The 13,752-nt window shown below is 35.9% G+C and overlaps 1 protein-coding gene across 1 annotated transcript in view; it reads left to right on the plus strand.

The window, feature by feature from the left end:
• LEMD3 (LEM domain containing 3) overlaps window positions 1–13,752 on the plus strand; it is a 65,522-nt gene that overhangs the window by 21,665 nt on the left and 30,105 nt on the right. The window contains exons 2-3 of the mRNA XM_060657050.2: window positions 7,922–7,959; window positions 11,890–11,956. Of these exons, the coding sequence (XP_060513033.1) occupies window positions 7,922–7,959; window positions 11,890–11,956 (105 nt within the window). The remainder of the gene's footprint in view (window positions 1–7,921; window positions 7,960–11,889; window positions 11,957–13,752) is intronic.

The raw sequence follows: 13,752 nt of genomic DNA on the forward strand, positions 1-13,752 counted from the left end.
CTTTATGTGAACTGTTCCTGTCTTTTGGAACAACTATATTTAATAGAGCTATGAAACAATTAGAGAACTCTCAGAGAACAAAAGGGCAATGTGCTATGTTGCAGAAGAATGTGCCGCCTTGTTCACCCTGTCCATTTTTAGATCGGTTTGGCTGATGGTGAAATGTAGAAGTTTGCCACACACACAGGTGCAGTGTTCTGCAGCTGTTGGAAACATTTGCCCCCCCCCCCCCCCATTTCCTTATATATAATTATGCTCTGTTTAAACCCCTAAAGCTAGAAGATGGGATTTGAGAGCTTGAATGTCTGTTTACAAAAAGGTACAACTCACAGAGATAATTGGTCATTTAGTTAGCTGAATTTAACTGTGCCTAGATGACTGGAAGTTTCCAAAGACTAAAACCTAGCCTTAAGGTCATAGAGTTTTAGAATTATAAGAGACTGTCTTTGAAAGTGCCTGTCTGCAGTTAGTGCTTTCCAGACTGAACTTTTTTTTTAATGTTTATTTTTTGAGGGAGGGAGAGGGAGAGGAGAGAGAGAGAGAGAGAGAGAGAGAGAGAGAGAGAATGAATACGTGTGAGTGGGTAAGGGGCAGAAAGAGAGGGAGACACAGAATCTGAAGCAGGCTCAAGGCTCTGAGCTGTCAGCACAGAGCCCCACGCAGGGCTTGGACTCAGGAACTGCGAGATCATGACCTGAGCTGAAATCAGACGCTTAACTGACCTGAGCCACCCAGGCGCCCCATACATAGTAGCTTTAATGAACAAAGTGTCATGGCAGCAGAGAGCAGGGGAGTGACCGGTACTGCCCCTGGTGGACATGGGACACTTTATAGGTTGATATACCATGGAACGTCTTTGCCTGGACTACAGTTAGGGTACTTGGTTTTGAAAAGTTTTCCTTGTGTATTCTCTAACAGCGGTGTCTTTTCTTCATTCCCATCATTCCCATTTGGGCATTTTTCATGCATTATATCATAAGGAGATTAAAGTTTAATAATTCCATATCTGAGAGTTCTAGAGAAGAATGTTTTCCTTAAACCAAAGAAAACAAATATTTTCTTTTCTGTAGTTGTTTTTTATATAATGAAAAGAATGTAGGCATTGGAGTCAGATGTAGGTTATGAATCTCTGCTTTTAAAACTGTTAACTGCAAGAAAGCATCCTAATCTCATAATGCATCTGTATTTCTGTACATAAAAATGGGAGTAATACCTGCTTTAAAATAGTGGTGAAAGTTACCTCCTGCGTACATGGCATCAGTATTCCTGAATCTACTAAGAGTTCAATAAATATAATTTCCTTTTTATTCAAAGAAGAAGGTTGCAGAGTAATCAGGATTATAGTTCCTACTACTCTGGCATTGGTGAAGCTGTTATTCTTGGAGACTTCAGTATGCCTTCAAGCTGCTATTTGTTCAGTATATATTTAGCATCAAATATCCTCAAGGCATTGAGATAGGTAGAGATTTTGCTGTCTTGTTGGGGGAGGAAATAGTTATTTATTTATTTTGAGAGAGACAGAGAGGGCAAGCAAGGGAGGGCCGGGACAGAGGATCCAAAGTGGGCTCTGTGCTGACACCAGAGAGCCCGATGTGGGGCTCCAACTCACAAACCGCGAGATCATGACCTGAGCTGAAGTTGGACGCTTAACTGACTGAGCCCCCCAGGTGCCCCAACAAATAGTTAAATCATAATATAAGTTAGCAAAGATACTGAAGTAAATACAGAGGGGTTCTGAAAAGGGGAAGGTCACAGTGAACTGCAGTGAACTGCAGTGGTTAGGCATCTTTTATGACTATAGCAGAGCTGCACACGGGACCTTGAAGACAGAATAAGCAGAAGGAAGAAGACCAGAAAGATCAAAGGCTCAATGTCTTCCTGGCAGAACTGTTTTTCAGCTTTATTGAATTATGGTTGACATATAACTGTGTAAGTTTCAGGTGTACAGCGTGTTGACTTGATACATTATGTATTTGCAAAAATGATTACCACCATAGCATTAGCTAACACCTCCATCCTGTCACATAATTACCATTTTTTATGTGTGTGGAAAACATTCGAGATCTACTCTCTTAGCAACTTGCAGTGTTACTAGCTATAATCACCATGCTGTACATTAGATCCCCAGAACTTGTTAATCGTATAACTAGTCATTTATGTCCTTTGACCAATAGCTTCTTGTTTCTCCCGCTGCCCAGCCCCTGGTCACCACTACTCTACTCTGGTTTTCTGGGTCTGACTTTTTCAAATTCCACATGTAAGTGATCTCCCCCAGTATTTGTCTTTCTCTGTCAGACTTTATTTCACTTAGCGTCGTGCCATGAAGGATCCATCCGTGCCACAAGTATCAGGATATCCTTCTTTCTCGTGGCTGAATAACATTCCACTGTATGTATGTATGTATGTGTATGCCGCGTCTTCTTTATCCACTTATCTGTTGATGAACAGTTCGGTTGTTTCCATGTCTTGGCTGTTGTGAACAATGCTGCAGTGAACATGGGGTGCAGACATCTTTTTAAGATCCTGTTTCATTTCCTTTGGTTATATATACCCAGAAGTGGGATTAGCTGGATCATATGATGGTTCTATTTTCAATTTTTTGAGGAACCTCCATACTGTTTTCCAGAGCGGCTGCAATAATTTACATCCCGCCAGCAGTGCACAGGGTCCCTTTTCTCCACACCCTCTTCAGTACTTGTTATCTCATCTTTTTTGAAAGTAGCCATTCGAACAGATGTGAGGTGATACCTCACTGTGATTTTGGTTTGCATTTCCCTGATGATGAGTGATGTTGAGAACCTTTTCATGTACCTGTTGGTTATTTGTATGTCTGTAGAAAAATGTCTATTCAGTTCCTCCTGGCAGAATATTTTTGTATACAGATTGATAATTGATGGTAGTTTCAGGTACTCAGAACAGAAAAATGTCGAAGCTGACTGAAATTGGCTGTGCTGATCCAGAGAAGGCAGGAGGAAAGTGTCCTGAATGTGCCACTTCCGCAGTTTTCCTGAGGCGTGAACGGCAGATCATTTCTTTTCTAAATGCTTAGGATTTTTAAACTTACTTGAGAGTGGCCCACCTCTTATTGTATGTACTTTTCTTTTTCTTTTTCTTTTTTTTTTTTTTACAAATACGTCTTATGCATTTTTTTTTAACGTTTATTTATTTTTGAGACAGAGAGAGACAGAGCATGAACGGGGGAGGGGCAGAGAGAGAGGGAGACACAGACTCAGAAGCAGGCTCCAGGCTCTGAGCCGTCAGTCCAGAGCCCAACGCGGGGCTCGAACTTACGGACCGTGAGATCGTGACCTGAGCCGAAGTCGGATGCTCAACTGACTGAGCCACCCAGGTGCCCCTGTACTTTTCTTTTTAAAACATAAGCCAGATAAAATGCTTCTAATTCTGTGAGGTTTCTTGCTCAGAGTAATATTAAAAGTCTCCAAGGCCCTACATTATCTGTAGCTATTGGCTCCCGCAAGTAAACTTACCTTTTTGACTTCATTTCTTGCTGTTTGCCCTCTCCACTCTGTTCCATTTCTGGGAATAATATGGTGGGCATGCTACCACTTCCAAGCCTGTACACTTGTTATTCTTTCTGTCTGTAAACTTCTTCCTTCAGGTGTCCACATGGCTTGTTCCCTGTGCTCCTTCGGGTTTCCCTCCAAAGGCATTCTTCTGAGTATGGCCTTCTCTGACCATCTGCTTTAATACTGCTTTCCTCCCCACGCGTTAACCACCTCTCTCCTGTGTTTTACCTGCAGAGCGCTTAGAACCATTTGCCATACTGTATTTTTAAAATGTGTCTGTTCATTGTCTTTTCTAACATAAGCTCCTTGAGGGCAGGGATTTTTAAAATTTTATTTACTGTCACATTTCCAGTGCCTAGCACAAAATACTTAATAATTATTAAATGAAGAAACTTTTTCTTTTTGAGTTTGTGGAGGAACTTTGGGCACCGCAGACTTTTCTTCTTTTTACTGGCATTGAGTGACCAAACTGGAGCCTTTCTGAGGACAATATCAATTTATTTGATCAACATTAAACATATAGTTTGTGAGTACTTTTATAGATTGATACACTTCATTTTTTCCTTTTTACCTGGGCATTCGTAATGGTTAATGAATTTGATCTCAGTGTAAGAGAATGAAAAAAAGTTAATGCGAAGGATCAGTAAAACTAATAACATTTTTGGGATTGATGCGAGACGAAGGTTTGGAGAATCAGAGTCAACAATGTGTCTAAGTAAATAGAAAAGTATCACAAAGTTAGAATTATTTCCTTGAAGCAAAATGTGATAGGAAATCATTGGACAATTTTGAAGGATCTTGTAAGTATAATTAAAGAAACGTTTTTAGGAATTTGATTTTTACAATCATTGGGGAGTTTAAAGGAATGAGAAGTGAAAGTCTTAAGAAAAGTTTGGTGTATTTGAGGTTTGAAACAATCTGGACAAGAACATTGAAGGAGACATGGTGAAACCAGGAAGGTTTGAGAAAAAAACCTCAGAAGTTTTTCTCAGAAGTTTTTCTCAACCTCAGAAGTTGAGAAAAAAACCTCAGTTAAGAGAAGCTATTGGGGGTGTGGGGTATAAAGGACAGTACTAGGTCTAAAATGACTTCAAGGTTGTGCTGTTTAGGGGATAGAAGTGGAAAGTTTGAAATATCGGTGAGGTATTATCACTGCTTTAGGAAAAGAGATAAGAATTTATCTCTCAGGTCCATGCCTAGAAAAGAGGCTTGAAAATGAGTTGGCTTTTTTTGTTTTTTTGTTTTTTTTGGGGGGGGTGTGGGATGCTTTTGGAATATGGTTTCTTCTCTATAAATGCCCAATTGGTGGGATCAGGGAGGAGTATTTTCACTAAAGGTGACGTGGCAATATGTGTTGTTTCCGTTAAACATTGTAGGTAAAAGATACTAACACATGGTGTTAGAAATACTGAAGAAAAGTTAGATATATAAAGATGCTGCTTTTAGGGGCACCTCGCTGGCTCAGTTGGTAGAGCAGGAGACTCTTGATTTCAGGGTCGTGAGTTTGAGCTCTGCATTGGGTGCAGAGATTATTTAAAAATAAAGAAAAATCTTTTAATAAAAAGATGCTGCTTTTAGAAATGAGGGCTTTTGGTTTTTTAGAATTGCTGTTTTTAGATGAAGTTTCCTTCTAAAGCTTAATCTCAAGGCTACTTTTTACTTCTTATTGATTTAATAGGTCTGTTAATAGGTGATAGTTGTGGTTCTAGGTAGTTTTGCTGTAAGCATCTTTGCTGCAAGTGTTTTAATGACAAAATAATTTTGCCATAAAAGGTAAATAACTGGTTGACAGTTTGGTTTCATCCAACTGGTTGACAGTTTCATTTCTCCATTGACTAAGTAGTCCCATTTTTATATTATATAAATCTTAGCCCTCATCATAGTCTGTACAGTGGTGCAGAGCTTTGAACCCATGTTTCCCATAAACTTTGGAATGTCTATCAGTGGATATGTGACAATGTGCCAGGAACAAACAACAGTGTAGAAGTGTGTTTCACAACACGATATGAAGCTTATTTACAAATATGCATCCTAGTATTTATGAACTGGTCCCTATCTTAATGAAGGAAGATATTTTAGTGTTAAAAGTGCGAAGCCTAGTGAGGGACAAGCAAAAAACTGTATAATACTATGAACAAAAGACTTTGAAGACAAGTGCTTAGGTATAATCCACAAAATAAAATCAGTTATTGGCACAATATTCCCGTGAATGTATGCTACATTTTGATGTATTCAAATATTTTTTATTTCATAACAAAGTCTTGTTGACTTTGTTATTCATCTTACATATTTCATTATGTCCTTTTTGATGAATGCCCCTCTTTTATTTTTTGTGATTTTATAGCCAATTAGTTATGCTGCAAAAATGCTGGTGGTTGTCATAGGAAATTGGGGAAAAATTTTCTTAACATAAGGTGTGTAGGATGGAAAGTATATTACTGGCTTTTAAGATACACTGTTGGGTATCTCAGCCCATTAACCGAGAGGCAGAAATCTAGAAGGATGCAAAGGGCAGAGCAGTGCTTTCAACAGAATTATTGTTCTGCTCTGTAGCTTTCTCTTTGTTATCCTGTCCCCCTTCCTTCCCAGAACTTACCCTTCTCCAGCCTCCTGCAGTGTTAACACACAGATTAGAATAAAGAAGGATGAATGTAACCTAGATAGCACAACCAGCACTTTTTGAGCACCAACTGTATGCCCAGTACTGTGCTTGGCTCCAGGCAAACAAATAGTGTCACGTGATGCCTGTCGTGAGAAATTCACAGTAGGACAGTCCAGGGGGAGAACATCCACAGTCTGCTTCATGGAGATACTTGAAGAGCTAGTTTTCCATTTAATAATCTTGACAAAAAGGATTTTGTGTACAGTCAAAAGAAAAAAAAAGGCTATCTTCATGACTTTTCTTCAGACATTAAAACCTGTTTTTAGAACTGTGTGTTTTAATTTTTTTAGGGTTATTCTTCTTATACAGAGCAAATAAAATACTTGACCTTTTAGTATTGTGTGATCAGTTTAAGTAGATCAAGAAGGCAATTTTTTTTGGTAGTATATTGAACTAAATACAACTTCATTTTAAATTGTTCAGATTTTACATTAATAAAAATTGTTATTAAAAAGTATCTTTTTAGTCTAAGCGTGTTCTGATTCATAACACTTTATTTAATCTTTAAGCTGTATTATTTCTTCTTCCTAGTCCCCTATTGAGTAATTTGATCTTTTATCATTCAAAATTTTTTCTTTTCTAGCATTAAAACCCTGTTACTCTTTAGAAAGTGTCTACAAAATCCCTTTAGATGATTGTAAGATATACTTTTCCTTGCTTTTTTATTGTACCTTGTTAAACTGGACTCACACATGAACTTTCTTAGAATCAGGCAGTTCCTGGTTCCTATGGGACTTCCTGTTTTCTCAAATAAAAATAGAAAAGCACCTCAGAAAGGAAACCTGGTCAGTGTGAACTACTTTGTAGGCTAGTTAGTCTTAGTTGTGACCTGGATTATAGAGATCCAGGTATCTGAAAGCTTTGAGTATTTTTGCATGTAATTTGCAAATAGATGTTACAAAGGAGATTCTAAATAATAACCATGAGAGATGTTTAGCCATAAACTTGTTTGTATCTTTTTTAGGAGAGTTGGATGTAGGGAGGTTGGATGCAAAGTGCTAAATCCTTTTTATAATATTTATTGAAAAGGTAAAGTTGTTTGATATTGAGACATTTCTTAGCTACTTTGTATATTTGTTTCTTGTCACCTTTCCAGATATTAGCAAGGATTAGGGAGGGTTTTTTTGTTTTTGTTTTTTGTTTGTTTGTTTTACCATTGGAAGTCAGAATTCTGAAAGAATTGTTTAGTTTTAAAGCATCTTGTAGATTTCCTTAAGTAGCAACTGCTTTTAATCTATATTTTGAAGAGAAATCAAGTTTGGTGGTGGAAACAATGTAGTCAGTAACAGTAACAGGTAACATGTATTAAATGCTTGAAACTAGGCCAGTCATGTTATCTAGTTTATCTCATTTAATCCTCACAACAACTACACAAGGTAGGAATCATTGTTACATCCTTTCTGTAACAGTGAGGAAACTACAACTTAGAGTAGCCAAGTAGATGTTAGTTCACGCTCATGTTGCTAGTAAGTGATGGAACTGGGACTCGAACCCAGGCACCTAGACACCAGAGCACTGCTCTCAGTTATTACAGAGAAAACCACAGATTCAGAGTAAGAATGGAAAACATAGCAAGTCTCAAAAATCACTACCCTAACCTTCATTATCATCAGTGTGTTTACATTCAGTTTTAGCAGAGTACATGCTGGCATTTCAGAGAGCTTGTTTAGGGGGATTCTTATTCTCATTCTCAAATGATGCTAATAGTTCTCTCTTTTTCTTTCCTTGATAGTAAAAAATCCCTTTGATGAAACATTTGGAAACATACAAGTAAGTAGAAGAAGATCATAATATTGGTTTTTGTCTCATGTTTTATATGATAAAAGTATTAGGACAACTGTCAACTAAAAATGTTAATTTTAAAACTTCTCTTAAACTGAAACAATAAATTTTCTTATTTTGAGTATTCTTTAAGGATAATATGGTTAAATCTGAAACAGGTTTTCTCCTAAGAGCAGAATTGTTTATCACTTCAAGGTAATAGCCAACTGCCATGTAAAATGGCATTGGCGCATTATCTAGGGATCTGGTTTTAACCTTTAGAAGTATTTCTGTTCAAGTTGCTGGATATTCTGACAATTTTTGTCCTCTTTGCCCTCATCTTGTCTCTCTGGATCTTTTGCTCATAGGCATGCCTATTCAACCATCAGGAAGGCAAAAGATTTAGAAAGACACATGTTTCTTAGGCTACCTATTTATGATTTCCTTTTCTTTTTTAAAGGATCTATAATGTTAATTTTAACCTAAATTTTACTCACATGAAAATATTTTTCACTTACCATCATTACAGGCACCTTAAAGATTAAGGTATTTGAGCTCATATTATAATGCACAGTTAGTTATTAATTTATGGTGGGAACTGACTAATATAGACCTGCATATAAAACATTGTTTGTTGTGCTGAAGGGTGTGTAATAATGTATAATCAAATCCATAAAATATTACTGTAGATTGTTAGAGTGAGACTTTGTAGTGATTATTTTTAGTAATATTCTTTTGTGGTGATACTTGTTTTAAAACAGGTTGACTTTGTCAGTAACTGTATTAAGTATGCTGCTGTTGGCATCATCATTTAAATGCGTGTAATATACTCACTGAATGTTAGAAATACAGGACTTTGTTTTCTTCTGTATAATTTTCCCCATGGGAGGAACTGAAGTTCTGAACCTCTAAATAATAGTAATAACTGTAATGAAGATAATGGCAGTTCACTTATATTAAGTGCTTATTCTGTGCCAGGCACCATGCTAAGTGTGTAAAATCATTATCATCATTTAATCAGAGGCTTGATACAAACAATTGGAAATTTCCTTGAGGAGAAAGTTGGCTGAGGGTAGAAGAGGGAACTTATGTAAAGGTGATGATATACGAGAGAATTTGGGAGAGTTGCCCTACAGTTTGATTTTTTGCCACTCAAGAATGAGAATTTTGCTTCAAAGAATGGTATGGGTTACTAAAACAATCTGGACCTTACCAAAACAAACAATGGAAGGTTAGCTATTTCAAATTAAAGTATAAAATCATTTTTGTTTAATGAAAGGTTGCTTGAAAGCTTACTTTAAATATGGATTTATTTGTAGATCTTTAACTTGCTGTCAGGGTGATTAGGAAAGCCAGTGTGAGACATCTTTCAAGCTGAATGTTAGGAGACCACTGGAAAAGCAGTCAGAATGGAAGAAGACTATAATGAAACTATAAGTCAATATAAGTTTCTGTAAGAACGTAACTTTAAAATTCGATTTACATATTTTTCAGATTTATTTCTAGTTTAGCACATTGGTGCTAAAGATAGTTGAGCCAGAGCCTTTCTATTTCTTCCTCAAAATTGATGTGTTCACATTAATAACATTACATAAAAACTATTTAGATGATAATTGAGTTGATCATGCACTTGAGACCCTTGTAATATATAGATGGTCATTTTGAATAAATTGCCACTGGAGAAATAATTTTTGAAAAAATTACAGTTTAGCCTTTTGGGTGCTTAAATTTTCTATGAGAATGCTAAAGAAACAGCATGTATGTATGTTTTCTTATGGGATACAGTTACATCTGATTAGGTTTTGTTATTTCTTCTACTTATCTAGTCCAGTGTTAATATCTGTGAATCAAAAAATGAAGTTTATTTCCAGGCCTCTGATGTTCATTAAAGATGTAATCAATCACAGAGGACAAGTGTCAAGTTTTTGGATTTAGTTTTGTTTTTGAAAGGGGAGAGAGATTGGGCGTGATCAGGACATATGAAAGAAAAGGAAATTGGTCTCTTTTCCAGATAAGGGAGGAAATAAACTTTAAAACTTTTAACTACTTTAATCCCAAAGCTTAATCAGATTTACCTTGGTTTCATGTATCGAGTCCACAACTAGCTGTACTATCATTAGAACTCTTTCTCATTATATTGAATATTATATTATAATATTGAATTATATTTATTATAATTGAATATATTCATTGAATATATTTATTAAATTATTATATTGAATATATTATATTATTATAATTATATTAAATTGAATATATTATATTGAATATATTTATTAAATTATATTGAATTATTATATTGAATATATTTATTAAAAATTATTTTGTGGCTTAATGTGTCACAAATGCATACCTTTCAGAATCTTGGATTTCAGCCCCAGCAATTATTTCTTGATGGCCAATTCTTACAGTGTGGATTTTTAGGCTTTTACAAAGACAAGGTCTAGCCTGATTCAGAATTTGGTTGAGATAGAATTGAGGGGGAAAAAAGCTAAGGTTTGGAAGGCAAGTAGTCAGCTGAAGGAATGTCACTTAATCTCTACCAACCATCTTCCATAAAACCAGGGACTCGGGTGGAGCCTTCAATGAGCTTTCTTCTTCCTAGTATCAATGATGAAAGCTGCATTGACAAAGACATACCACTCATAGTGTACAAACTTGTCTTTCTGTCCCTGAAAATAAAGTATGAAAATAAATGGGTGAAGTTGCATGTTGTTAGGCATATAAATGTTACTTTCCCAGCCTTTTATATCCTGGTCTTATATTTATAAGTATTACTGTTTTGTTTGACACATCAAGAAGAAAGGAAATAATAAAGATACAGCCAGCCCCCTCAGGAATCATGAATTTATTTCAGATAGTGTGATAAGCTTACCCCTCTTCTAACTTATACTCCCCCATTGCTTGTGTTGGTCCCCCTTAATTGTGATTGCTTTTAAATTGGGGGTCTCACTGCCTTAGACTTCTTGGCAGGGTGCTTAGACATTGCAGTCGTCTCCTCTCTCGTTTCCTTTCATATGTTCAGAGTACTATTTCTGATATACAAGTCTGTTTTACTTTCCCTCTTCTAAATTTTTAGAATGAAGTCAAACTCTTAGTTTTGGACCCTAGCAGTTGACTCCAAACTATTTTTCCAGGAGTGTGCTGAATCAAAGTAGGCTACTAGTTACGTAAGAAACATAACCGGTGCCTTTATGCCTTTGCTCATGGTGTTTCTTCTTAGGATGCTAGTCAATTCTGTTCTTACTGTGAAGCCCAACTCAAATAGTCTCTCTTCATAAATGGATCTTCCCTTCTCCCCCTCTTCTGTATTCACATTATATTTTGTTTGCAGCTTTAACACTTAAGTATGTTTTTTTGCCCTTGAGAACAGGAACCATCTTGTATCACTGGGCCTCTTGCTTTGCTGAGAATAGTTCTTAATTCCTAGCACTAGATACTCATTAAATGTGTGTTTTGCTTTAATGGTTTATAAATTTATACAGGACCACTTTGGGGGTCCTAGGAGAGGTTGAGGGTCGGAGTGTCAATACTCATTCCCCTATTGTTTGGTTGAATCAGATTAAGGCAAAACATGAGGGCAGCCTTGAAGTCTCATAAGAACAATATGTGTAAGTGTACATTGTGTACAGGGGGACCGAGAGCGATGCTTTGGTGGTTGGGAGAAGTTTTTGTACAGGAGACCTTTTTTTAGCACTAACCTTAGTGCGAATTTCCCAGTCAATCCTCAAGAAAAATAAAATGTTTAGAGTGATGATTTAGATTCTTAGATTAAGATTTTTTTAAAGTATGGTAGCCATTGTTTAAGTGTGAATTTGTCTTTCCGATTATGTCGTTTCTGTGGTTTCAAATTATTTGCTGTTTTTCTTTTTGAATAAAATTATTATTTGGTACATTTTGTTGAATTGGATGTTTTATAATCATTTCTTTTAATTTTAGGAAAGTGAGAAAAATCTTATGATGAACACTTTATACAAGCTTCATGATCGATTGGCACAGCTTGCAGGTAATTGTTTCACGTTCATAGTCGCTAAAAATGTTTTGAAAATTAATTTGCATATATAGCATGCTATATCAGTGGAAATAATTTTTCCCAAGTCTAACGTTATGTTTGTGGAAAATTTTTTCTTTAGAAGTTTTTGTTACCTGTACATAGTGGGTTTTATTTTTATAAACATATTTAGTCAAGACCTTTTCTGCCTGCCCATATGTATTGGGTGAAGTATATATTATGTAATTCTAAAGTCAATCAAATTTTTTTGTTACACTAATAAGTAACAAAAAATTTTGAAAGCTTAAATGTCAATTGGATTGGGTAAGCAATGAGTTAACTAAAATCCTAGATTAAATATAAAACTGCAAATTTTTCTTTGGTGGTTGATTAGGTATCAATTTCTTGGATCAAGTAAATACATTCTAGAATTTTTTCTACTGATCATTGCATTTTCCTCATATTCTGCTCTTAGTATTCTGCTCTCTGTTTATTACCTTAGCTTTTTTTTTAGTTATTCTTGTATCACATATAAGCTAAAAGAAGAGACTTTGGATTCTCTTCTTGTAAAGAAGTTACAAGAAAAGAAAAATGTCTCCTGAATTTTTGTATGCAGCGGATCCTTTGTAGAAATCAGTTCATTGGTGGAAGGTACATATGGAGGTTCTCTGGTTGAATGGAGCCATTTAAGGATCCTTAGAGTTGCTCATCCTCACATCAGCCTGGTTTTTTTTTTCCTTTGGATCCTTAATACTGGTCAGTTTTTGAATGCTCAGAATTCTGTGTATATCACTAAAAACCTTCTTTGCCTTGACTGACTGTCATATTCATACGCTGCAAACTAATGACATTTATTTGGTATGCTGTAGCACCCAGAAATAAGTTAAGTATATACTCTTGCTAGGGATTCTTGATGTTGCTACCACAGGCTTCTACAGCTGTCTCTATAGCACTGTTTTATGTAGTGTGCTAGATCAGCATGGTCTGGGGTACTTTTAAAGATATGGATTCCTTCCTCTAGAGCAGGGGTCAGCAAACTTTTTTCTGTGAAGGGGCCAGATAGTAAGTTTTTTGGGCTTTGTGTGCTAGACTTGTCTCTGTCACAGCTACTCAATTCTGCCATTATAGCATGAAAGCAGCCATAGATAATACATAAATGAATGAGTTGTGGCTATGTTTCAATAAAACTTCATTTATAAAAAAAATCAGTGGTAGGGCAGATTTGGCTGTAGGCTGTGGTTTGCCGACCTCTGCTGTAGATCTGTGGAAACTAGATCTTGGAAGAGGCATCATAAAGTTTGAAGACTTACTTGTTTATCTAACAGGTATTTCTTCCCATTTTATGACTATGACCATTAAAATCTGGCTACTTGAACAAAACTGATAAATAGGAATGTGACTGCTTTTATGATAGAAAAATTTGTCAAAGTTTACTTCAGCTAGTACGCTTTTGTGTTAAATTTTTTTTTTTTTTAATCCACTTGAAGAGAAACAGGGCAGGAAAAACTTACAATTGAAGTTCAATATGAGGAAATTGGTCTCTAATAACCACAGAAAGCCTGAAAGCAAAGACTGCATTCTCTTATAAATCGTTATAAGAAAGGGAAAATGTGATTCTGTATGTAATGCATTTCTTTGCAGAAACCAGATAATACCTAGAAGCTTCTATCTAATTTCCCTGTTGGTCTTTGTTATAATAATTTTTAAGGCATGCACACACCTTGCTAAAGATAGGCTTAGCACTATCTTAATATACAGAATGTACATTTTAATTCAAATTTATTTGAATCCTTGAATTATTAGCTTTGGTA

This window comes from Panthera onca, chromosome B4, assembly GCF_046562875.1.
Source record: "Panthera onca isolate mPanOnc1 chromosome B4, mPanOnc1 haplotype 2, whole genome shotgun sequence".
Taxonomy (NCBI): Eukaryota; Metazoa; Chordata; class Mammalia; order Carnivora; family Felidae; genus Panthera; species Panthera onca.